Below are 27,686 nucleotides of genomic sequence, written 5' to 3'. Positions count from 1 at the left end.
ATATATTTAAATATGTATTTAAATTTATTATGTATACATTTTATATATATGTATATATATAAAGTGGCAGAATATATATGAACCTTTAGTGTATTCATGGCAATGTTCTTTTTTTATTTAAGTTTTATTGTTTTATGATGAGAAAAGATACATAATTTCAATTTATCTGAATTTGTTAACATTTAAAAACATATTTTAAGTAAATAGAATTAAATCACATTCTTGTTTCACTCTTGTACTTCAACTCTTCCCAGAGTCCCCCTTCAATACCTATAATACCTTTCTTTTGTCACATTCTTTAACATTTATAAAATATTATAACAATAAAAATGAGTATTATAAAAGTTGTTTGATATAAAACAACAATCAATTTAAAAGTTTTATGTAGATGCTTGTCTACAGAAATACTGAAAAATATATATTTTCCTCAATATAAATTTTAAATAACTACAAACATATTAACTGTATATTTCAAAATAATATATCACTACTAGTATTTTCTTAAATGAACATAAATATATAAAGTTTTTTGTTTGTTTGTTTGTTTTATTTTTAGTAGAGCTTAAAATCCTGGCTCTTACTATGGTACAAGCCCAAAATAAGAACAATTTTAAGACATTGGATTTCATAGTAATAAAGCTGTACATCAATGACCCTCACATCACCAAAGGATTTTACCTCCATTGTAGCTAAGTTGAGAGTTGACAGTTCTACTGCACCAAGGAATGAATTGTAGGCACGATTTTTAGATACAGACTTCCTGCTGTGGTCAAAGCTATTTGACTTGAGTGAGTGACTTTATTCTTAGCCCACAGAGAACAGGTTACATTCATTTAAGAAATGGTGTGTGAACCTTCACAGGGGCAAGGGTCTCTCCTCCCATTGATGACTGGCTTGGCCATCCTCTACTATACACATGCTGCTGGAGCAATCAGTCGTACTATGTGTACACTTTTGGGGAATGCCAGGGCCAGTAAGTGGAGAGGGTATGGTGGCGAGCAGGGGGAGGGGGTGGGAACAGGGGTTTGTTCTTGTTATTTTTTGTTTTGTTTTGTTTTATTTTTGAAGGGGAAACTGGGAAAGGAGAAATCATATGACATGTAAATAAAGAAAATATCTAATAAAACAAAAGAAATGGTGTGTGTATTAAGATGGTTTATCCATAAAGTCATTCACCAACTGTTTCAATGAACAATGGTTCTGCTTGGAGGGTGGCACAGACATTAAGTGAGAGTAAGAATCTGTTTCATTTGCTGTGATAATTTGAAAAAGCATTCATCTCAGAGAAAGAGTAACTTATAAAGTCCTCTTCTTCAAACTTGATACAATAGTTACAAATGTCAAGCAAAGCATCGAGTCTCACACTTTGTTGTTCTCTTACAAGCCACCTCCCATGTTAATTGTCTATATTTCTTTTGGATGTATAAATACTTTTGAAATATGAAAGCTGTTCTGAAATCATAGTATAGTGTAAAGACATGAAATAAACAATACTACTAATAAGAGGCTGAGAAAGGAGAAGCAAGATTTCAAGAACTAATGTATACAGCAAGACACTGTCATGTACAAACAAGCTGAAAGTGTATATGGATTGTACAAGATTGGACCTATTTCTCCAATTACCAAATTAGAGAGACCATTTGATGACAGTCAACAAATTTCTAATTCTTCATATTTTTGGATTTATATAGATTAAGATATGTTAGTAACATTAATTTTCATATTAAGATATTAAGAAAAAGTAATTGTTATTTCCTGTTGTTTTTCTTGTAAGAGGTAGAATTAGGTTTGTGTGGGTTTGTTGAAAGATTACTTTCTTGCTTCATCTAGGATGTAGTTTTGCTCCTTATATTGGTGTTTTCCATCTATTATCCTTCGTAGGGCTGGATTTCTTGAAAGATACTGTGTAAATTTTGTTTTGTCATGGAATATCTTGTTATCTCCATCTATGGTAATTGAGAGTTTTGCTGGGTATAGTAGCCTGGGCTAGCATTTGTGTTCTCTTAGGGTCTGTACAACATCTACCCAGGATCTTCTAGCTTTCATAGTCTCTGGTGAGAAGTCTGCTGTAATTCTGATAGGCCTGCCTTTATATGTTACTTGATCTTTTTCCATTACTGCTTTTAAAATTCTTTCTTTGTTTAGTGCACTTGGTATTTTGATTATTATGTGATGGTAGGAATTTCTTTTCTGGTCCAATCTATTTGGAGTTCTGTAGGCTTCTTATATGTTCATAGGCATCTCTTTCTTTAGGTTAAGGAAGTTTTCTTCTATAATTTTGTTGAAGATATTTATTGGCCCTTTAAGTTGGGAATTTTTGCTCTCTTCTATACCTATTATCCTTTTGTTTGGCCTTCTCATTGTGTCCTGGATTTCCTGTATGTTTTGAGTTAGGATATTTCTGCATTTTGCATTTTTTTTTATTGTTGTGTCAATGTTTTCCATGGTATCTTTTGCACCTGAGAGCTTCTCTTCTATTTCTTGTATTCTGTTGGTGATGCTTGCATCTATGGCCCCTGATCTCTTTCCAAGGTTTTCTATCTCCAGAGTTGTCTCCCTTTGTGATTTCTTAATCGTTTCTACTTCCAGTTTTAGATTCTGGATGGTTTTGTTCATTTCCTTCACCTGTTCGTGTTTTCCTGTAGTTCTTTAAGGAATTTTTGTGTTTCCTCTTTAAGGGTTTCTAGTTGTTTACCTGTGTTCTCCTGTGTTTCTTTGAGGGTGGTATTTATGTCTTTCTTAAAGTCCTGTATCATCATCATGAGAAGTTATTTTAGATTTGAATCTTGCTTTTCCAATGTGATGGTGTGTCCAGGACTTGCTATGGTGGGAGAATTGGGTTCTGATGATGCTAAGCAACCTTGGTTTGTGTTGCTTATATTCTTATGCTTGTCCCACATCATCTGATTATCTCTACTGCTACCTGCCCTTGGTAAATATGACTGGAGCCTGTCCTTCCTGGGATCCTGGTTGTGTCAGAACTCCTCAGAGTCAAACTGTCTCTGTGATCCTGTGATTCTGGGATCCTGTGATCCTGGGCTTGTAAGAGCGCCTCAGAGTGGAGCTTCCTCTTGGGTGTTTTGGAACTGGCTGCAAAGCTTGCACCCAAGGTCTGCTCAGGGCACCAGCCAGCCGAGACAGACTGGAAGCAATCCGAGCTACTGGGCTGGTGGAGTTTCTGTGTGCCTGTGTCCTGCTGGTCCCAGTTTCTCCCAGTGTTGTGACAGGTGTTGTGTCTTCCTCACCTCTGATCCTGGGCTTGTTAGAGTGCCTGAGAGTAGAGCTTCCTCTGGGTGTTGTGGAACTGGCTGTGGAGCTTCCAGGGCAATGTTCTTAAATAAAATATTTTAAAAATCAATTTAAAATCAAATGGCTAAGAATAGTTCTGATACATAAAATAATGTTTTATTTTTAAAAGTTAATGAACTGGGACCAGAGACATGATTCAGCAGTTAAGAGTATTTTCTGCTTTTCAAAGCACCTGAGTTTTTTCTTTTCTTTTTTTATTATTCCAAACACCCATATTGGGTGGCTCACGACCACCACAAAGTCCAGGTCCAGGAGATCCCACATCATCTTTTTACTTCTTTTTTATATTATTAGATATTTTCTTTATTTCAAATGTTCTCCCCTTTCCTGGTTTCCCTTCTTAAAAAAAAAAAAAAAAGAAAAGAAAAGAAAAGAAACAAAAAGAAAAAAAAACTATTCCCTCCTCCCTTCCCCTGCTGTCTAACCCACCTTTTCCTACTTCCTGGCTCTGGCATTCCCCTACACTGGGCCATAAAACCTTCAAACGACCAAGGGCCTCTCTCCTCCCATTGATGACCGACTAGGCCATCCTCTGCTACATATGTAGCTGGAGCCATGAGTCCTACCATTATACTCTTTGGTTGGTGGTTTAGTCCCTGGGAGCTCTGAGGATACTAGTCAGTTCGTATTGTTGTTCGGCCTAAGGGGCTGCAAAAGCTTCAGGTACTTGGGTCCTTTCTCTAGCTCTTTCATTGGGGACCCTGTGCTCAGTCCAATGGATGGTTGTGAGACTCCACTTCTGTATTAGTTGGGCACTGGCAGAGCTTCTCAGGAGACAGCTATATCAGGCTCCTCTCAGCCAGCACTTGATGGCATCCACAATAGTATCTGGATTTGGTGATTGAATATGGGAAGGATCCCCAGGTGGGACACTTTGTATTGTCCTTATTTCAGTCTCTGCTCCATACTTTCTCTCTGCAACTCCTTCCATGGGTATTTTGTTCCCCCTTCTAAGAAGGAATGAAATGTCCACATTTTGGTCTTCCTTCTTCTTAAGTTTCTTGTGGTTTGTGGGTTGTTCTTCCTGTATTCTGAATTTCTAGGCAAATAACCACTTATCAGAGAGTGCATGCCATGTGTGTTCTTTTGTGATTGGGTTACCTCACTCAAGATGATATTCTCCAGATCCATCCATCTCCCTAAGAATTTCATAAATTCATTGTTTTTAATAGCTGAGTAGTACTCCATTGTATAAATGTTCCACATTTTCTGTATCCATTCCTCTGTTGAAGGACATCACAAGAACTCAAGAAGTTAGACTCCAGAGAAACAAATAACTCTATTAAAAATGGGGTACAGAGCTAAACAAGGAATTCTCAACTGAGGAATACCAAATGGCTGAGAAACACCTAAAGAAATGTTCAACATCCTTAGTCATCAGGGAAATGCAAATCAAAACAACCCTGAGATTCCACCTCATACCAGTCAGAATGGCTAGGTTCAAAATCTCAGGTGACAAGATGCTAGCAAGGTTGTGAAGAAAGAAGAGTCCTTCATTGCTGTGGGATTGAAAGCTGGTACAACCACTATGGAAATCAGTTTGGTGATTCCTCAGAAAATTGGACATAGTACTACTGGAGGACCAGGCAATACCACTCCTGGGCATATACCCAGAAGATGCTCCAACATGTAATAAGGACACATGCTCTACTATGTTCATAACACCCTTCTTTATAATAGTCAGAAGCTAGAAAGAGCTCAGATTTCCATCTTATTATTTCTCTCAACACCCACATGCACATGGTATACACACACACACACAAAATGCAGACAACAGTAAGAGTCTGGAGAGATAGCTCAGTGAGTAAGAGCACTAGCTGCTCTTGTATAGGTCCCAAGTTCAGTTTCCAGCACCTATAATGTATTGCAGTCTCCTGTAACACCATATTCAGGGGATCTGACACCATCTTCTGTCTTGTAAGGGTACTAGGGATACATGTTACACTTACATACATGCAGGTAAAATACTTATACACATAAAATAAAAGTAAATAATTTCAAAAATCTTAATAACTTTTAAATTGACAAGAAAATCAATTGGAAGGTTTCAGATTCAATCAGAATATGATATATTATGCATATAACTTTTATAAATATTTTAATGCACATATAGCTTATAAATGTTGAATTAGATTTATATGTAGGTAAATATATAGATTTAATGTTTGTATGTGCATATATGCCAATATGCAAGACCTACAATATCTATTACAAAGTTAAATATGTACCTGTAGATAACATTTATACAATGAAACATGTATGCATGTACATGTGCACATATACATGTGCACATACACATAAACATACATGCATGCACACAAACACACGCATAGATTCCCAAATCAATTACACATTGAGTTCAAGCCTTTTTCTCCTATTTCTTCCACAGTGTCTCCCTCCAATTCCATACTAATAAATTTAGATATTTTCTGTGTGATCTCATCTCTCTGAGAAGACTATAGGAAGCATCCTACAGGGACTTTTTTGCACAAGCCCTGCAAAGCATTCATGAATCCATGAACTCATGAATATCAGAACCCATGGCCCTTGGCTGTGTAATTTCGTTGTACTCTCCTTGTGAGCACAGATCAGTGCAGGCCACACACCATATCCATGTCCTGAAGTACATACTTAAGAGTGTTGCAAGGGCCTGGAGAGGATGTTGACAAGTCACTCTCAAAGCTCTTGTGCAATGTACCTTGGTGTTAATTCTGTTAAGAGAAACTGTACAGGGATTTTATATTTGAAGGCAGTTATTTTCTCATTTCCTTTGAGTAGTAAGGAAACATTATTGTTTAATTTGAAGATACATAAAGAAAATATGTGTCTTTGAAATTTCCTACCAGAGTGATTTGTCAGCAGGAAGGGTAACTATTCCTAGGATGGCATTTATCAGTACCCTTCTTGCCCCTGCCCCTGACAGCTAGGCAGAACCAGGAAGCAATTATGTAAGCAGGAGCCAGGGTTCCCAGGCAGTCCCTATTTGCTATGTCATCACCTCTCAGTCATTTCCCTTTGTGATTCTCAATATTGTAATTAAGGAATAATACGAAAACTGAAAATACATTTTAAATTCATAAACTACTATAAGCCAACAGAGTATTTGAAGCACATGTCAGCAGGATTTGATACAAGAGAACATAGGAAGTTTCCAGATATAAAATGAACATGAAGACATTTATTAGTAAAACGACCACTGCATTAACTTATTTTGTTAAAAAGAACATACTTTCGTAATGTAGGTGTTTGAAAATGCAGCCCTTGGCTCTCAAAATAAATCAAGTTCTATAAGTCTTATTGGAGATATGTCAATAACAGATCTTTAGTAATATCAGAAAATGTATCCACAGAGCTGGAAGGCATCCCAGGAGCATCTTTGTTTGAGAATGAGATGACCACATAATGCTACTCTCTTTTTTTAACCCTCACTGCCATTTTATCCTTGTTATAATTGTATAAAAGAAACGTCATTATTGAAAACAGGCATTAATTTCACGAATAGCACTACTTTAGTTTACAAAGTACTTTACCATTTCAATGCCCCTATATTAAGCCATTGCACTCTGTCTAGAACCTAGGTTCAGAGTGGTCCTTGTTATCTTTGACTGTAAACTCTATACAGCCTAGAGTCATTATTCAATTGAAGGGTTGCTTAAATCATACTGGCCTATGGGTGAGTGTGTGGGGGGTATTTATTGATAATTGGCATAGAAGATCCAAGCCCACTGTGGTAGGCACCAATCCCCTGGGTTGTATAAAAACAACAACAATAAACACACACACACACACACACACACACACACACAAAACAAGCAGAGCATAATTGAGTGAATAAGCCAGAAAGTAGAATCCAAGATGGTTTCTCTTATGCTCCTGGGCTGAGTGAACTTGCTGATTGTGGTAACTAACATTGGATGGTATAGCAAGGAGTCTTTCCTCCAGATTTCTACCTTGAGTTCCTGCCTTGACATCCTTCAGTGATGGATTTGCCACTTGGAAGCTTAAGCCAAATGAATAATTTTCCTTTCCTTCCCTGTTTTTGGTCAGAGTTGTACCATAGCAACTACAAGGCAACTAGGATGGGGGTCAATAGCATCAACATTCTGTTAGCTTTGCCTCTATCAAGTGGGTTTTTATATGAAAATCTTGTAGAACAATCCTGTCTTGGTTACTGTTTTACTGCTGTGAACAGACACCATGACGAAGCGAAGTCTTATAAATGACAACATTTAATTGGGGCTGGCTTACAGGTCCAGAAGTACAGTCCAGTATCATCAAGGCAGGAACATGGCAGCAGCCAGGCATATATGGTACAAATGGAACTGAGAGTTCTACATGTTCATCTAAAGGCTGCTAGCAGAATACTCTTCCTGCTAGGAGTAAGGCCTTAAAGCCCAGGCCTACAGTGACACACCTACTCCAACAAGGCCACATCTACTCCAACAAGGGCATACCTCCAAATAGTGCCACTCCCTGGGCCAAGGATATGTAAAGCATCACAAATCCTATGGAGTAGAGGCCAAGCCATATGCAAATAGCACTTGGAGATTCTCACAATATTGCCTGCTAACTTTCGTATCACTATCGTCATAATTACTACTTTTAATTATTTATTATTTTGTTAGCGTAAGCTTCATCTCTATTAGTTCCTCTCTAACCTCCCTTGTCATTGAAGGAGATAACTGAATGGTGACATCCTCAGTGGCTTCTTCTCTAATGTGCTGGTTTGTTCCAGATAAGTTCAATGTTGATTTTAACTGGAGCTCACAAGAGCAGGACACCTAATGTCAAAGTATATTAAGCCCTATTATATGCCTCATGGTTCTTTCTACCCAGCCTATGGCATGTTGTGCATCAACAAGCTATGAAAAAGTCATTCAAAATATATGCAACAGGCTGGAGACATGGTTCAGCAGTGTAGCACTCACAACTATGAGTACCTAAGTACTTTAACATTTGAAGCCCCCAGAACCCACATTAAAAAACAAGCATGGTAGTATTTGCTTATAATCTCAGTGGAGATGAAGACAGATTTCTGAAGCTCACTGGCCATGTAGAGAGGCTATTTGACAAATTCGACGCTAGTAAGGGACATACATCAGAGACGAAAAGTAAAGTAGACAGAAACTGGAGTCATGAGATTCATGGACATACCAGAGGTTGTCCGCCAATGTCCACATAAATGCACACACAGGTGCCCATGCACCTGCACATATACACATTCTCAAACATAGACTCACAAATACTGATATTTATCTGTCTTATCATAACTTCTACATTTTACATCCCAAAGCCAGTCAAAGTCTGTGAAAATATTCCCATCTATAACTGATCAATCACTTGCAAATTTAACTACATTTTTATAAAGTCAATGTGTATAATGAGTTCATTCCTCTATTCCATATTTTCAGTTTTGAGTTTTAACTGTTTTGAACAGATTTTTATTTTTATTTATTTTTGTTTTTTGAGACAGCGTTTCTCTATGTAGCCCTGACTGTTCTGGAACTCACTCTGTAGATCAGGCTGGCCTCAAACTCAGAAATCTGCCTGCCTCTGCCTCCCAAGTGCTGGGATTAGAGGCACACACCACCACTGTTCGGCAACCAGAATTTAATATATGTATTGACATCTATGGTTTGTGTCCTATGTGGCTTAGAATCACATGGTCTAACAAAATTAGAGATAAGTGGTATTTATGTGGTTAAGTCTTCTCTTCTGAAACCACTTCTCTGCGGTTCTGGGGACCCTACCTGAAGTAGGATTATCCCAATATCTCACATATCTATATAACCCTCATAATCGTCTTCTGTTTTAAGAGGCTCACTATGGATGTAGGGGGAGTGTGTGGAATACACTGTTGGCTTGACCATTGTACCCTGCATACTATTGTCATAGCAACCATCTGCCTCTGCTTCAGTTGCCTACAGTTTACCTGCCACCTCTCCCCATCTGCATTATCCTTTGCCATACACAATCATATTTTCTTTGTCTACATCCTGTACTCTCAGAGAAGTTCAGTGAAGCATCTTTTCCCCTTGGGACATCAAGATTTAAAATCACTATTTTAATGCATAGTCTCAGGGAGTAACTAGTGAACCATTGATAGTTAATATGCATAGAATACTCAACAAAATCACAGGCTAGAGGAAAATGGACCTTTTAGTATATGGATAATTACATATTTACATCCATAGTAACTTTTTATCTATAAGGTATGTATCTGTATTATCCCATATCTATGTTTATATTGATATGCATACATATATGATTGTTTATATATGTACTTACAACTATAACTACAACTATATATACTGTCTATATATGAAGAGAGAGTATGTATATCTAAATATAGCCTCCAATTTACTAGTTTAGGCATGTGAAATATACAACTGTATATTGGGCATTAAATATATTCACACCATTAATCTATCATCATAATCCATTTTAAAATCTTCATTTCTTACACACACAAGTTTCTAAACACTTAACATACGATACCACTACCCTCCTCCCTGCCCACAACTTAAGCTTCTAGTGAGTAGTGTTCAGTGGTTATTGTCATTTCTTTTTCTTTATGTTTAACTCTTTGTGCCCACTATACTGGCTGGTTTTGTGTGTCAACTTGACACAGGCTGGAGTTATCACTGAGAAAGGAGCTTTAGTTGGAGAAGTGCCTCCATGAGATCCAGCTGTAAGGCATTTTCTCAATTAGTGATCAAGGAAAGGAGGGCCCCTTGTGGGTGGTGCCATCCCTGGGCTGGTAGTCTTGGGTTCTATAAGGAAACAGACTGAGCAAGCCAAGGGAAGCAAGCCAGTAAAGAACACTCCTCCATGGCCTCTGCATCAGCTCCTGCTTGGGTTCCAGTTCTGACTTCCACAGAAATGTGGAAGTATAAGCTGAATAAACCTTTTCCTACTCAATTTGTTTCTTGGTCATGATGTTTGTGCAGGAATAGAAACCCTGACTATGACACCCACCCATCCATAGTTAGCAAGGGCATTGATCACTTAGGACCATTGTGGCACAGCACTGTGGGCTCTTGCTTAGGCAACAGAGAAAATGTGTTTTCCACACTTCTGCAAGTGGGAGTCAGTAAATCTAGTCTCCTGCGAGGCTGCTCTTCCATGGTTGTGGATGGCTGTCTTCCTGAATTTCCCCAATGGTTTGCTTGTGTGATTACGGCCTCACATGCACACTGTTCCCAAGTCGACCAGGTCTACTAGGATTTAACTGAAATAGTTCCTCAAATTACTTATCTCCAAATACAGTTGCACCTTGAAGGACGAGAAATTTCGGTTTCCATCCCTAGCCTGGGTGGGCTTCATTCAGCCTTGACGTGAGTGTAGGATGATCTACTTAAACTTAAGTTTACCACTTTATGGAGGAAACTTTTACCATTTGATTTTAGTTCTTTTTTGTTTGTTTGTTTGCTTCTCACTTCATTTCTGTTTAGTTTTTGTTGTTTTTATGCTGACAAATTTTAATCACTTCTCTGTATATGAATATTCTAGCTATTTCTTTTGTAATTCTAAGAATTACACACAACACCCCAAAATTATGAATCATCTTAAATCAATACCAATTTAGTAATACATATAAAAAATTTTGCTCCTAACAGCTCAACCCCTAACTTCTTGTTATTGATGTCATAAAATGTATCTTTACACACTAATATTCAACAAAAATTCATAATTATTTTTAGGCATTTCTTTCAAATAGTTCAGAAAAAACTGAAGTGGCAAATCAAAATGGTGATACTACTTTGCATGTATATACAAATATGTGTGTGTGTTATATACATGGTTTTCACATATGTGAGAATGTATTTGCTATTATGGACAAACTCCTTTTCAGTGGTTTGAAGTTATATCTGAGGTCCTTTCATTTCAACTTAAATAGCTCCCCTCAGGAAAATTGTTGTGGTCAATTCCATTTATAATGAACTCATTTGCCTTTAATTTTTTTGGCAAGTGCCTTAAATTTTGTCTCTTTCTTGGGGGGATACATGTGCAGCATGCATAGTTCTCAATGTGACTGTTTCTCCCAGTTCTCTACTGAGGGCCCCTGCCCTGGCCCTCTGTTCTCTTGGTCTATGTCCATGTATTGGTTTTGCATCTACCCTACACTGAAGTGATTGGTGACCCAAAGCCCAGATATGGTGATGCCCAGACTACAGAGCAAATGGTCTCTAATATCACACAGGGATCTCTCCCAGAAGCATTCCCATGGGTATACCCCAACATATCACTTACTTGAACTGGATCACAAGCCCTCTGTTGAACACATTTCTTGCAAGAAAAAAGAAATGTCCTTAATTGGATGAGACAGTTTATGTCAGGAAAGATAGATGTTAGAGTGCCATCCACTCTATCCAGTATGCACATGGTCCTTAGAGACTGCTCTGTGATATTAGAAACCCATAGGAGGCTTGAGAGACTCAGAAAGGAAACTGCACACCTATACAAAGGGGCCATTTCTGTTTCAGTCCAATGCAAAGCACATTCAACATTTAAAACTGAATTAATCTATTAATCTCTATAATTTATAGATCTTAGTGATTATACCCTGCACTGTGATCCATGGGAAGTAGACAAAGCTTCCTTCTTCATAGGCAATGGGCTTTTCCCTAGTCTATAAACTGACCAAACTCAAGGGCAAACATAAAGAACAAATGAGCTTCTAATTAAATTTTCACCTCTTCAATAGAAGAAAGAACTAAACCAAAGAATGTCAGCATCCTTTTATGGGCAAAGGTATCTTTGATTTTCAAGAGCAAAGACTCACTTTAATGTTGCTGAGCTGTCTTCAGTATAAGAGAATTCGCTCTGAGTCATGACCACGGAAGCTCTGAGTGTGTCTTGCATATATTTTCTGGGTGTTTCCTTGATGGCTGCATAACTTTCTGACAAAGTTTCTCTCTGTTGTAGTGACCCAAGGAGGTGTGTCTCTGGTCTCTGACATGTGTCCAGATCCAGGAATTCCAGACAATGGCAGAAGAGCTGGTTCTGACTTCAGGTAGGAAACAAAATAAAGGAAAATTAGTTATTTTCTAACACATACACCTGGAATGTCATTTTTAACTCATTTGTACTATGGATAGAAAGAAATAACTTGTCAATAATTAAAATGCTTCAGTATTTGCAAGACTCTAGACATGTTATGGTGATAATTTCCAGGTACCTGACACTAATAGCTTCAAGAAACTGAGCTAGGCTAAAATGTTGTCTCTGAAAAGTATGTGAAAAAATTGTCTTCAGATTTTCTTCTATTTAAATCTGTGACACTTGATATTCTAATGCTTAAAAATAAAGATCACAAAAACTTTATTATAGCCTCATGGTTATTACTTCAATAAACTTTTGAGATGACAAATGCTGCTGGCCTTCAGTGATATTTACTACCAAGATGCTGACAATCATTTTAGGATTATAAAAAGCTGGACACCCCTCCCTCTCCAGGTGCTATATCTTGATGGAACTGAGATTACAATCACTCCAGGGCTTTGGATTTCTTTGTCTCTCAGTTCAGTAACGTTACGTTTGTCACTCTACATGAGCATCTAGTGAACAAGAGTAATCTTAAGAAAATCAAGAGTGAAGGGTACAAGAAAGGAGTTTCCCTTCCTTATAATCTGCTCATTTGTTTGAGAGATAGACAAAATTAAGGCTACTGACATGGACTGAAAAGCTGTGCTAGCCATGGAGAGGGAAGAGGTGGATGTTCAGAGAGCTTGACACAGCATCAATCCCATTAAAGAGGATGAAGAATCATGACACTTGTCTGTGGGATAGCTGTCACAAAGCTGATGCTAACCCTAGAGTCTCTGCCACTAGTAACACAGAGCTGAGACTGAGTTTTTAAAACGAGTTTTATTTAAGATGCTAAACTGGAAAATCTAAGTTCAAGGGGCCACATGTGGCAGAGTCATAAAATGGGAAAGGCTATTGAATGAGAGATTGAGAGCCTTGATGAATGAAGATGCTTGGGCCACTTCTTCTCCCTCTCCCTTTTCTTCCCCCTCCCATCCCTCATTCTCCATTTCTCATTAAGGAGCCATTAAGGTTCCCACCTTGGTCTTTCCTATAATTCACTTAACCTAAATCATCTCTTAGTTCCTACCTCTAAAGAGGGCAGCTTTATTAGGTTCTCACCCTTATAGTGGGCCGGTGGATTTAACCCACACAGTTCATACTAAACCACAGTATGGTGTTATTTTTGTAGAAAAAGAGAAACAAATGTGACAGAAGGAGCTCCAAATGCTACAATTTATATTTCAGGGTCCAAAACTAATAGTTTAAGAATCAGAGGCTTCAACACTTAGCCAGAGATGGTGAATTGGTTACTTTTATTCCAGGGTTGTTTTAGTTTTGCTTTGTTTGCTGTTATATTTTGGTGTTGTAGACTTGACATGTTAAAGTTCTATAAAATGAAGGAATCTCAGTTGATCAATTGCTTTTATCAACTTGTCCGGTAGACAGATCTGTGGACATTTTCTCCATCAATAGTTGATGTTGGAAGGTACAGCTCACTAGGGATGGTGCTGGGCTATATACATTGCCTGCCTTAAGATATTTTCTCCTCATGTCTAGTACCACAAGAAAATGCCTAGGTTTTACTGCAACTTGATGTGGGAAGTCTGGTTGGTATCCATGGGAGGTTTTCCCTTTTTTGAGGAGAAGAGGGAGAAGGGTAGTTGGGGGGGAGGGTGAAAGGACTGGGAGGAAAGGAAGGCGAAGGAGCTGCAGTTGGGATATAAAATACATAATTTAATCAATGAGAAAGAAGAAGGAAAAAATGAATGAAATTAAGAAAATACTAAAGGAGCAAAGAAAGAGAGAGAAAGAAAGAAAGGAAGGAGGAAACTAGGCTGATCAAGTCATGGGAAGCAAACAAGTAGCACTCCTCCTTGGCTTCTGCTTCAGTTCCTGCCTCTGATTCCCTACCTCAAAGTTCTGCTTTGACATCCCTCCATAATGGTGTACTATAACCTGTAAGCCAAATACATACTTTCCTTACCATCTCATACCTTCCCCTCTTTGGTTTTTGTTCAGTGTTTTATCACAGTAACAGAAAAAGAAATAGGATAGAAAGAATGAAGTTTTGATTTGCTATACTTAACCATGCTGTTTGGGAGAGTGCCTTTCTTAGTGTTTCTATTGCTTCAAAGAAACACTCTGATGAAAATCTAACTCTAGGAGGAAAGAGTTTATTTGCTTATACTTCCAGATCATAGTCCATCATTGGAAGAACTCAGGTTAATGGAGGCTGAAAAATCACCTGTGAATAATAAGAGGCCACCATCATTTAAACAAATCTTCTCAAAAGTATTTATTTTGGGCCAACACAAAGAAGCTGTGGTCCAGAGGGTGAAGGCATAGCAATTTGGCAGATAATGTGTCCCATATGGTAGTGGCTTAAAGGCATGAAGGGCTCATGGTGTGCAGCTGAAGCTCGGCACTGTATGGCAGGGTCAGTGTCTCACTGAATAGAGAGCAGAATTGCCACTGAAAGGTACAGCCTCCATCTCTATAGAGATTCCAGCAAAAAGGGAGATGTCATAACGATGAGACTACCCCCAAACACAAGATTTGTAGTGAAGGCAACCTGAAATTGCAAGACAGGCTGTGTCTGCTATGGAGGACAGAGATGGAAGGAGTGAATGGACCCAAGTTCTCTGGAGCCCAGAAGATCACCACTTTGTCCAGATGCTTCATATTGCACTCTTTATGCTGTAGGATTTGCTTTTGTTTGATCTGATTGTAATTGTGTCTTGTTCTTCTCTCTTATACAAAGAAATTATGTATATACATGTATATGGATATGGATATACGGATATGCAGAAGGGAGAAGGGCCATAGTTAAGAAACTTTAGATTTTTAAAAAGGACATAGAACTTTTCAAGTGTTCAAATTTCATGCTTTATGTTGTGATATTAACTTCCTGACATGAGGCAGTGAGAAGCAGACTGAATCTGCTTCTGAATCCATCTACAGTCTTCTCTGTTGTTATCTCAGTTTCTCTGAGTTTCTATGTTCTCCAAGCATGCAACAGCTAAGACTATAACCCCTTGGAATTGGCTGGAAAAAAATCTAAAGAGTGTTTTGATTTTAATTTGAGGTTTCATGAGACTTGATTACTAAGCAATTCAATTCTTCAAGGAGAAAAGATATAACTTTTGAATTCTAATGGTGGATTTTTTGCCTTGCCTGAACAGGTAGCCTAGAACCTTATTACAAGGTTGGTTTGGAACAAGGGCTATCTATGGCTTCTTTATTCTCAAGCTGAGGAGGAAGGAATTCTGATGTTCATGAGTGTGATATCAGCTAAAAGTTTTTCATGGTGACCTTTATGGAGTTGAGAATGTAGTGATCTGTTTTGTATTTGTTTGGATTTAACATAAATGGATACAAGATTTCTTGTAATCTATTTTCTAAATCTACAGAGATTATTTTAGCTTACATGCTTAAATTTTTAATATTTTGTGTTGATACATTCCCGATGTTTTCCATTCAGTGATGGAATTTTAGATTCAGTGATGACATTAATATGGCCAAGAAGTGTAGAGTTTTACAACATCCTGTCCTTTTCTGGTGTTAGAGAAGTAGAGAAGGTCACTGCATGCCAGGCAAGCATCTGCCTGTGGACTGTCACCACCTGACATAATATTGCCCTGCTTCTGTGTTGCTAGATTTCACTTTGTAAGCATTCATATGTAACTTCCCCACAGCTTCATGATGTATAATCCTATAAGGACTTTGTACAATTGCACAGTAACAGTCATGTTTATCTTATAAAATTAATAGGGAAATCTTTTCTCTAGAATATTCTAAAATAATTTGTACACATACAATTGGCAATGACTTTTCCTGAAATGCTCAGGGAATTCACTGATGAACCCCGAGGAGAGAGCTTTTCTCAGGAAATGCCTTCAGCCAGAGACTCATCATCTCCTTCATGTATACATTTTCTTTCATTACCTGTTTATAATTTCTATCTTGCAGAGAATTTTACGTTTTCATTCAAGTTGACAAGATTACTGACATAAAAATTTTCATAGTACTTTCTGCACTCTTTGAGTTCTTAAAATTCATCTAGTTAACATTTCTGTATGAAATGATTTTTGTTTTTAAGGTAGATTTAATTATCATATTAGATTTTATTATGGAATTTTAAATCTGTTTTATGTTGCATCTCCTGTCTCCATGTGCATCTGTTCTCTAACACCTCTCTGTGCCCTCTGTCCCACAGGAATTTTGTTTTCATGTTACATGGGCCACTGTTGTTCCTGAAGACCTCTTTCGCCCTTTGTTGACTCCTTTCTAGTTTTACAGCTACACACACACACACACACACACACAACATTTTCACTCTGAAAATTTTGCTTAATGTAATCATATCCAGTAACATCCATCTTTCTGCAGATTTCATAATTCTGTTCTTCTTTATGGCTACATAAAATTCTACTGTGTGTCTATACCATCTTTAAAATATTAAACTTATTTTATTTTATATGTATGAACATTTTGCTCACATGTATATATTTATAGTTTGTTCATATCAGCTGCCCTCAGAAGTTAATGTGTGTCAGATCTCCTGGAACTGGAGTTACAAGTGGTAGTGTGTTACCATGTGAGGGCTAGAAACTTAACCCATGATGTATACAAGAGCAGCTAGTGCTCTTAACCACAAATCCATCTTTCCAGCTCCCATACCACATTTCTACCACCATTCTTCAAGCCATAGGTATTTGGGTTAATTCTGTTTCTATGTCTTTTAAATCAATAGTTGTGTCTCAGCTCAGATTCCTTAAATTCTCATTTTCTCTTTTGATTTATTGATCTGATGCCCAGTGTTATTCTCTAGAAATGACAATAATGCTGATTTTGCCGAGTTTTCTTTGCATTTTTCTAAGCTTCCATTTCATAGATTTGGTCGTCATTAGTTTACTGGTTCTTTTCACTTCCTTGACCTACACTCACTGTTTGAACCATTGATTTTGTCTATTGTTCTTTTGTCTCATTTCTAGAGTTGAGTAGGTCAGTGGTCTAAGGTCATTCTTCCTCAGCCTTTTATGTCACCATTCTTTATGCTGCCTTGTATAATGTGTCTATCTCTTCCTCTGGTGTCCATCCATGCAGGCAGAACACTCAGGCACATACAATTGTGAATTTATTGATACTACTTTATTGTTAAGATTATGTTCATGCCAATTAAGCATTCCTTTCAAGTTACCTTGAAAAGAATGTATGGTTTTCTTTTTTCTATAAAAATTTTTTGTTTCCAGTATTAAGTATAAAATAGAGGCTTGTGCATTCCCACATAGTGTTGTACCACCCACCACCTCTGCCCCTAGTTCTAGTTTTCAGTAACATTTTCCACTGTGAAATCTCATTCCTTAATACTAAAGTGTCTCATTAGAAAGTCTTTAAGCACAGGGAAACTGTCAAACTCATGGTGATAAATAGGGCCTCCAAATTTCTCAATTTTTCTTAGACAACTTTATTTCATTATGGACAACAAAAAATAATGTTTTCTTTGAAGTTAAAGATACTTTTTTATGAAAATTTCTGATAGAAAGTACAATCTTATCAATCAAAGTTTGTCAGTCATCTAGATAAATAGCTACTCAGTAGAGAAACAACCAGGCAGTTGGCTCATATGCCAATCATATATGTCCTTTGTCCTCATAACTGACACCCCTGAGACTTCAATCCAGCCTGGAGAGGCACGGTAGATTTAGAAGATGTCTACTGTAAAATCCAAAACCATTCTTGCTTGACAGGGAACTTTCTTAGGTGGCCCTGGCCTTTTCTGTGAGGCATACTGTCCTTGCTTGAGCACTGCATTCACCATCTTGAAACACAATGGAAAGATCCTGTTAAGTCTTTATGTTGATTTACAAGAACTTTGGTTTTACAGATCCTCTGAAAGGGTCTTTATTCAAGGATCAGAGGGTCATACCATGAAAAGAGATGCCTAGGCACACAATCTGTGTCTCTACAGCTCATGGGTAAAAGACACTATTCAGAGGTGTGGTTCCATTGTAAGTGATGTTGAGTAGGATTGAATTGAAGGTCATCTGTATCAGTAGTTGTCATTGTGCAGTGACCACTGGCATCTGAGGCACATGACCTGTTTTTATTGATGATACTTGCTCTCTATTTTCCATGGGACTGGGGAACTCAGGTGTGTTCACACACAATCAGATGCACCCTACTCTGTAAGGATGCCTAAGTCTTGGATGAAGTTAGGTATGAAGGCAGCTAGTGTGCAGGCTTACTATACTGATGATGTCTACAACAGAGAGGTGATATATTTCATTTATTTCTCACAATTTTAGCACTGCCTTTAGTGGAAATCAGTTCAGTTCAATACTAATAACTATTATATAATCCAGATAAATGCCTGATGTGGTCAAGATGAGCTGGACTTAATTATAGCAGGCACTATAATTATATGGAATTTGGGGCTGCTTTCTCTTTGAAGAGAGATCAATTTGTTAAGTTGGCAAAATATCTCTCATCTAGTTTCATTTGAGTTATTGTTTCTTTGGAAACCTTTTTATTTTTCTTAAGGCAATCTAAATATTAATCGCAGTGTTATCAATAAATTATTCAAAGCTAATGGAGCTGAACACAAAGCTTTCCTATTTGAATTAAGTTTGTGGAGAACAGTTTCCAAAGTATTTGTTACCATTGACCATTGTCTAAAAGACAAAGTGTGTTCATTAACACTAAGGAAATATGGGTAAGATTGATGGAAACTCGGGTCCCAATGTGGGAAGGAAGATGCTCTGTTGGGGAGGGATCCTGACCTCTACTGTCTGTCTAGTTTCCATCCTCAGGAGAATTTAACTCTTGTATGTTTAAAAGTACAGTTATCCTTACATTTTAAAGAGATTTTTCTTTTCAGTGCTGAGAACTGGACCTGGGGCTTCGTGCCACCTAAGCAAACATTCTACCAACTTCACTGTCTCCAACCACCAGCCCTCTCCACTCTTTCTCCAGTGCTGGGCTAGAACTTATAACTCTACATGTGCTAGGCAAACAGCTCATCACAGACATATCCTTATCATCCTTGTTTATTGTTTGTTTCTACTTTATCTGTTTGATTTTTTTAGCTTTGAGACTAGGTCTTGATGTCAAGCCCAAACTGGCCTCAAACTCATAACTTCCCTGCCTCAGCCTCTGGAGTGCTGGGATATGTATGAGCTACCTATGCTAGCTCAGTGAGTAGATTCTTTTGGAGTAAATCAAGTTAACTTATATCTAATAAGGTAGACCCTGTTTTTTGATATTTGGCTTTTGAAATGATGTCTCAGTGCAAAGACCCGGTTGGCCTTGAACTTGTAGTTATTCTCCTGCCTCAGTGCTGAGATTATATGTGACTGTTACCACAGTCTCTTTCTGTGCATGGTTTACTTTTTCTTCTTTTTCGGCTATAACAGAGATTGAGCAAGACCTTGGTTCTCAAGCAAGGCAAGTGCTTCACCACTTAGGTATATCCCATCCCTTACAAGTAGAATCTTTAAACTTTAAGCACTGTTGAGACAAGGCTATGTCCTATGTAGGACTGAAGTTGGATCTTACTAAAGGCAAGCCTATGCTGATGTTGATTCTTTCTAACAAGGATGACTATAATGACTACGTTTTCTTTTACATAGTGGCCTTGATGGATCTCTGGGTCCTACAGGGTATAAGTTTCACAAAGCAGCTAGGTAGGCAGAAGGTCCTACCTTCAGCATAGTATCTGAACCAACAAACCCACTCACTACTGAGTGGTGTGGGTACTGAAAGCACACAGTCTGTGACTGACACTTGAACCAGAGATTCCTGTTCCCATGCAGTGTGGCAGGTTCTTTGTGTATATTGTTCCTAATCTAAATTTTAGATAATATCACAGGTACTAGAGGTGATGATATATGAAGAGAACTTCCTGAATGTACCTAGCCCATGACTCCTCAGCAGTTTCAATGTCCCTATCCATCTTTCTCCATTGTGTTTCATTGAGGGAACTCCTCTGGATACCAATCTGTGATTCCTGGAACCAGATTTCTGAGTTCATAGTCCAGAAGAGCCAGCACTCTTTCTCTAGTTTCTCTTTCCTGCTTTAATTTCAGAGTCCCATGTTTAAGTAGTATAGCTCTGCCCATAGCCCCTCGTATGAATGGCTCTTGCCACATGCAGGCATGGAACAAACACATGTGGAGACAAAGTGTTTTGAGTAACAGAATTGAAAAATGCCACCATGCTTTTTCTAGGATGGCTTCTCATTTTGGAAAATGGAGCACATCTTTGTATAGGCCCTTGTCCTCCTTTGCCTATGCAGCTAGGTCCTCCCTATCTCAAAGTCTTCACACCCCCGCTCTGCAGCCTACTCTGCCAGCCTCCCCAGCTGCCCCATGCCTGTGACATTTATTTTTGTTCTGTTCCTATTGTCTTGTTAAATCATGAGGTCCCGAAGGGAAGGGGACAGGCCTTATTGATTTTATCTTTTATTGCTGTGCCCAAGTCATGGTAGACACTTTTATTTTCTGGTGAATTGGATTAAACTGAAGCTAACAAGCCTGTCCCTAGGGATATGTGATCACAGCCTCATTAGTACTGTATTAAGCCAATTAAGTTAGCCACTGCTGGTCAGGGAAGGGATTAACGACTGTTAGGAAAAAAGAAACTACATAAGAAGAGAAGTTTAGATGGTGGCAAAGTAAAGCTATGACCCAGTAGTGGAACATTTTATTTACAACTGATGGGAACATGCCAACACTGTGCTAATGATTTTTGTTCCTCTATATAAGCTCTATGTTTACTCTCATGGTATAATGTTGATTCTTCACTTTATTTTGTAACTGTTCTTTATGAAGTTGCTGATAGCAGATGGCATCTATCGCCATCAGATAGAAGGAGATATAAGTAAGATATAAGATATCTTCAGATAGAAGGCATATAACTGAGGCACATAAAGGAAAACTGACTTGACCGATGAGAAGAAGCAGGTTATCTCTGCTCTCCATGAGATGTTGCTGTCTCACTTCTGTGTCCCTAGAAGGCCATATTCTTTTCCATACAACATATTAGTGGTGCTGCCCAGAATAAATGCAGGATTGCAATGGAGCTTTCTTCCCTCTAAATCTCTTTAAAGAACCCATAGTCTATCAGCCAGAGGATGTCTAGTGTTTTTTAAGTGAGCTCTGATTTGCCAATAAATATATCTCAGAATTATTTCTAGGTTATGGGGGGAGAGAGAAATGCAGCTATGTGGTGAGCCTAAGTCCCTGCGGTCCTAATGTTTGATTATTGAAAGTGCTCGTATGATATTATATTCTCCATTCAAAGAGTGAATCCTGGAGAGACATAGACAGGTTTAGTTTTTGTTTTGATTGTTTTTGAGACAGTCTCATTGTATCTTTCTGAAAGGCCTTATCTTATAGTTATCCTCCTACCTTAGCCCCTCACTGTGGGGTTATAGTCCAGAGACCCTAGCTTAGGGCGCTGGCTTTGGATAAACAGGTACAATTTGTTACTGTTTCCATTTGTTTGTGTGTTGATTCTTTTTATGTTTTCTCATTTTAACTCCTCATGAGGGAGAATTCAGTTGTACTTATCAGGTAGGAACAGAGCAGACAAGCAAATCTTTTTGTGCTATGTAAGCTTGATTATCCCTTCAGGGACTCTACACTCCCATGGATATTCCTTCCCCATTCTCCCAACAGAGCTAAGTGGTGTGGTTTCGTATCTGACCCCATGAGGCAAGCCCTGGATCCTTTAGTTGCCACTCAGGACCCTGTCCCACTTGCCACCTGAGAATGACCCTTCACCCCTCTTCTGTACTGCCCATGTACTCTCCAGGACCACGCTAGCACTTACCAAAAGTGACCAGTGTATATATGCCTTGTTTACAACTTAAAGGAGCATAGTGCAGACTTTTCTCCCCTAACAAGGGGTAACCTCCATAAATAGGACAGCTTTCTCATTCATCTTTGCCTTCTCAGTATGAAACCCAGCATGCGGTTCACAGGGAACATTTGGTAGTTACTTATTAAATCATTCATTTTCACTTTTAGAGGAGTTACATATTTGTATATGGTAAGGGAATAATAAATGTTAAGGGGTGCAGATGTTGATCCATGGGTAATTTTTCAGGACCATCATTATTCTGTATGAGAGAACTACTTTGAGTATACCCATAGAACACTCTGTATCCATGATGCCCTGACCAGTTACATATGACATTGTTCATCTTAATAAGAAGGTAAAGATGCCACTGTATTGTCATTAAGAGATATCAATGGTCCAGTCTGTTTTTGCATTTTCTTTATCAATTACAGCAATCAATTTAATAGTAAAGAAAACTATCTTACAGAATAGAATTAAGACAATATTCAAAGCTTATAAATCCAGGTAACCTTGGAAGATTTTACCTCTGGACTGGGCTCTGCTCTGAGAAGGTTCCCCTATTTTGTTCTCATCCATTTTCATTCAGAGTTTAGAAGTAGGACTCAGACAAAAACCTCTGACCTTATTGTTCAAAAGCCAAGCATTGTCTTGTTTCACTAACCAGTGTCTGTGTCAGCTATTCGCTTAACTAGTGGGAACATGGAAGAGCGAGATGTGGGGCCTGGCTCATCATTCTCTGTGCAAATAGAAGCAAGTTGACACAGTAGTCTACAGACCTTAAAGTCTGCTTTTGAGTTTGCTACAAAAATGCTGCTTCCATGCTCCAAAATATCTTCAGGATTAGAAAGTAATTGAAGGACACAACACATTTCTGTGGCCTCCCTAGGAGACAAGTGTATAGCTTTCTGGACACTTGCAGTTGCTAAGAAACTAAACAAGCCTAGGAAAAGCATTTGCCAAAGATTATTGCTCCTCTGAAGAATGACAGTACAACTTTACAGACTGCTTACAGAGGTACCATATTGTCCTCTTTACCCTGGGAACCTTTCTGTATCTCTAACAAAATGCACATTGAGAGTGTTTCAGGTATAATTTAGCTGTCAAAGCGTGGTCAACTTACTTAAGGGTGAGGAGATTCTCACATCTTCTCCACCTTTCAGTGTTTGTAAAAGTGCATGATTTTTATGTATATGGGTATGTAGGATTATAGACCATCATTTAAGCATGAATTAATCTGTTAGCTTTGAAAGGAAAAGAATAGCTAATGAGCTGGTGATTCGATTCTATCATCATTAGAAACCATGGTCTGGAAATAACCTCAGTGGGAGCGCACAGTAGATTCTGTGTGTTGCTTGGTTATTCATGTAAAGGAATGACATGTGGTAGAAATTATAAAACCCCCTTTTCAAGGAGTTCTAACTCTTAGATGTTCATTCATGTGCTGTATAAGAATTAGAGTCTATAAAACATGCATGATGCTATTCAGGAACACCAACTCTCTTGGAGGCCAGAGGAAGCATGAGATGTCAGCTTCCAGGATACCAGAAGAGGAGTTGACTTTTCACTATAAGTGCTTGGACTGTTATACCACCATTCAGTGCATATGGTGAGAGGTGGTGGCAAGAAGGGGGAAAGCGCAAGAGAGGGGAATGGGCTAGGCATCTCTTATATTAAACTAACACCCATAGCAGGTAAATGAGTCACTCTTGAATTGCACTATGTACTCCCATAGCCTGATTTCCTGAATTGTACTAGGAGTGCAGCAAAGTCTTCCTATCTACAAATGAGGAGGAGGCAGCAGGGAAAGAGAAGTGTAGGTAGGAAAGTGCTGATTTGGCATATTTGGAGAAAGGATGCCTTCTACACTGTTCTCTCTCTCTCTCTCTCTCTCTCTCTCTCTCTCTCTCTCTCTCTGTCTCTCTCTCTTCCTTTCTCTCTCTCTCTTTCCCTGTGTGCATGTGTGTGTTTGTCTGCGTGTCTGTGTGTGTGGTGTTTGATTCCTAACCTACATTCTATATTGGATTTTTGATAAGTGTTTGATAACTTGGAACTAACCATGTGCTCCATGATAAACAGGGATGATGGTGCCTCCTTATTTAATACTTTCTTATGCATGCCCTCACAATGTCAAGTGACATTGTCTTAGATTAGTATTGGTGTTTTGTGGAGACTAGCTCTCATGCCTAGGGACATATGCTCTGTTGAATAGGAGTTGTCTTTATGAACTGTCACTGGGCCACCTACTCCTGATGTATCTCTCATAAAAGGGATCAGCACATTGGATATTTTGCTCAAGACAAATTTTAATGAAAGTTAGAAAGAAAGAAGCAATTGTTCTCCTGGGATGGATGGACAACAATGTAGATAGGAGAAGAATTTACAGCTTTGATGCCTGTAGAAGTTACCAATGCCTAGTCAGACAAAGGGAAAGTGGTACACTACCTAAGTCACATGGAAAAGCCAAGGCAATAGATACATGGAAGACAGGGACATTCTGATAGGCCAGTCAGAAACAGTGATGTTGAAAAGGAGGAATCCAGCTCCTCCTGTGGTGGTTTCCTCTAAGGTTTTGCTTGGTTTGTAGGTTCCGGGTGGCTCTCCACATGGAGGAGAAAACTTTCGAAGTGGGAGAATGCATATTTGCTGGATTGTGCTCTCCACAGCACCATGGGAAATGTAATTAACCTACCATAACCCCAGAATGTCAAGATTTTTAAATATAACATATACAAAGACATACATACTTGCATGATCCAAGATAGTCTTCCTCTGTCATACTTATTTTCTTTGTATTTTTATTATCTAAGGAAAAGAAAATGAGGAAAGGCAAGCCATCATATTGTGCCATATCTGGGAAGAGGTCTAGGAGCGAAGGTATCCTTCAACAGACACTTCCATAGTTCCTCCACAGAAATGAGCTGAGTCCTCAAGTACCTCATCAACCTTGGAGAATAAGGAAGAAACAGCAAAGAATAGGGAAAGGACCACTATGTGGGAGATGCTGTTTTGAAGAATTTGGACAAGATCCTCCTGGGCACTGTGCAGCTGGGATCCAAGGGATAACAGAAGTGAACATGGTGGATAGGGTTGTAAAAAGAGAGGGCAGGTCCAGAAGCTAAGTGGTTTTCTGGCCTTGTATCCTATTTTAATAATACAAGTGATAATGATGACTTGTCTTGAAGGTGGGAAGTGAAGAATACACCCCTGGAAAATGGATGACAGAGGGTAGAGATGTGTAGAAGCCAGCAGCCTGTCTCCCAGGTGACATTTAGAATCAGCATCTATGCCCCAATCAGCAGAGTAAGACTTTGACAACCACAGACACAACTTGCCTATGGCCATGTCTAACTACTGTCCCCATTCTCAGATTGATTTAGCCTTCTTAGTTAAATATAGCAGTTCACTTAAGATACTATTTTTTTTAAGAATGCTGTACAGTTAATATAAAATGGAAAAGAGGCTATCATAAGAAGATATTATACTGTTGGGTTGAAATAGAGCAGGTAATAAAAGATGGAGAGAGATGCACTGTACCACAGTATACTCAGAGCTGGTGAAATCTACTGAGGAATCCTCTTTTTTGCCAACAGGACTTCAGACGACAGTTAAGGATGCAAGCTGATGAAGAAACCAGTTTGTATTTCTCTTCACAGCTACCAAACAGTCAGGTTATCCAGCAGAACAATAAGGGCTTGGGCTTGTATTGCAACATAAGCATCTGATCAGAGGCACCAACTTTACGTGGGATTTCCTAAATCTCAGTGCAAGGCAGTTTGATACGTCCTAACTCCAGTGAGGAGGACGTAGAAATGGAATTGAACAAGGGGCCAATAAGCAGAAGATATGCCATGCTTATTTACTTTGTAGTTCTATTGGTTTTTGCCCTAGAAAAAACTCTGTAGGCCTACAAGATAGGCCACATGCTATGGCCAGATCAGGCTCTCTGCAGCCAGGTCCACCACTGGGCCTAAATGTGGATTACCAATCTCTTGTCTATTGTGTATAGTATTGTCAGCTTGATATGTAGGGCACCAATGTCTACCATATAAGGACCTTCCACACTGAACTCTCAAAACCCAATGAGCCATGGTTTCTTTTCTATATGGTTTTGAAACCAGAGCCCAGACTGAGTAGACAAATCTAGAATGTGCTTAGGAAGATGGTTCTGTTATATTTCCTAATGTTTTCTCTGGGCTTTTCTTATTTCTGTGGGCTTTAAGCTCCAATGACTGGATTTGGAGTGACAGGGTCATAGTAACATGATGATTTTGAAGGGAAGAACATGGCACATGAGCTATGCAAGAGTTGCTTGTAAATTGAGCCCAGGGTACCTCTGTTACGTATCATAAGCATAAGCGGTACACTGACCACTCTGCCACTGATGATATTTACATCTTTTACACTGGCTTCTAGATTTATGAATGGTTTTCCTAGGTCTGTCTGTATATGTGTAGGAACATATGCTGTATATTACATATAATGACTGTTTTCTCTTCTCTACTATCTTGGCTCTCTCCCTTCTTATGTCTACCTTGGGAGTTATTCAGTTATAAGTAACATAAAGTGAAAGATAAATCAAAATATTGGAAGGTTTTGCACTGTGTAGATAGATGCTAAGGAGAAAATGTTTACCAGAAAGTATGTACACATAGGGCCATTTGCTGATCAATCATACACTGAAGAGATGAATTCTAGGGCAAAAACCAAACTTGGATCCAGGCACTGATTTCTTGAGCAGATGACCTTATGTATCTGGGTTTTCCAAATTAAGAAGTAAGAAGAAGGCAAATTCCATGCCAAGGGAGGGTAGAGTCATCATTGGACACCTGCCCCAGCAGAGGGCTCATCAGCTTGTGTTTCAGTTACTGTTTCTATTGCTCTTAAGAGACTCCGTGACCACACATCTTATAAAGGAAAACATTTAATGGGGTTGGCTTACACTTCAGGGGTTTATCCCATTATCATCATGGCAAGCAGCATGATAGCATGCAGGCAGAGTGCTGGGGTAGGAGCTGGAAGATTATCTATGACTGGATAGGCAGATGACAGCAGGGGAAGAATATGAGCCACTAGGCTTCACTGGAGCTTCTGAAACCTTACAGCCCACCCCCAATGACACACTTCCTACAAAAGGCCATAGCTACTCCAACAAGATGATACATCCTAATAGTGCCACTCCCTATGGACCTATGAAAGCCATTTTCAGGCAAAGCATCACAACATATCTCACTCCCTCTGTGCCTTCCAAGGCACAGTAGGCTTCTGTCACTCATGAAGTCTATTGAGGAGAGGACACTTTTTCTAGCTGGGTTACACTGCAGGTGCTTCTATGAGATTTCTGAGATTTGGTTGTGCAGGGACTCTATTTTATCCTCATCATCTCTCAGCTTCTGACTAAGACCCCTGAGGATGATATTTTTGTATTTTTTATTAGATATTTTCTTTATTTACATGTCATATGATTTCTCCGTTCCCAGTTT

General features: G+C 38.7%; 1 protein-coding gene across 6 annotated transcripts in view; it reads left to right on the top strand.

Moving 5' to 3' along the window:
• The window catches only part of Csmd1 (CUB and Sushi multiple domains 1), a 1,620,113-nt gene that overhangs the window by 1,116,927 nt on the left and 475,500 nt on the right, over positions 1-27,686 (top strand). For all 6 annotated transcript variants that reach the window (XM_031339198.1, XM_031339200.1, XM_031339199.1 and 3 more), the window contains one exon: positions 12,238-12,325. In XM_031339198.1, coding sequence (XP_031195058.1) covers positions 12,238-12,325 — 88 coding nt within the window. The remainder of the gene's footprint in view (positions 1-12,237; positions 12,326-27,686) is intronic.

The sequence above is a fragment of the Mastomys coucha genome, unplaced genomic scaffold, assembly GCF_008632895.1.
Source record: "Mastomys coucha isolate ucsf_1 unplaced genomic scaffold, UCSF_Mcou_1 pScaffold22, whole genome shotgun sequence".
In the NCBI taxonomy this organism is placed as follows: Eukaryota; Metazoa; Chordata; class Mammalia; order Rodentia; family Muridae; genus Mastomys; species Mastomys coucha.
Note: the sequence above shows the minus strand (reverse complement) of the source record. Positions and strands in the feature narration are given on the sequence as shown.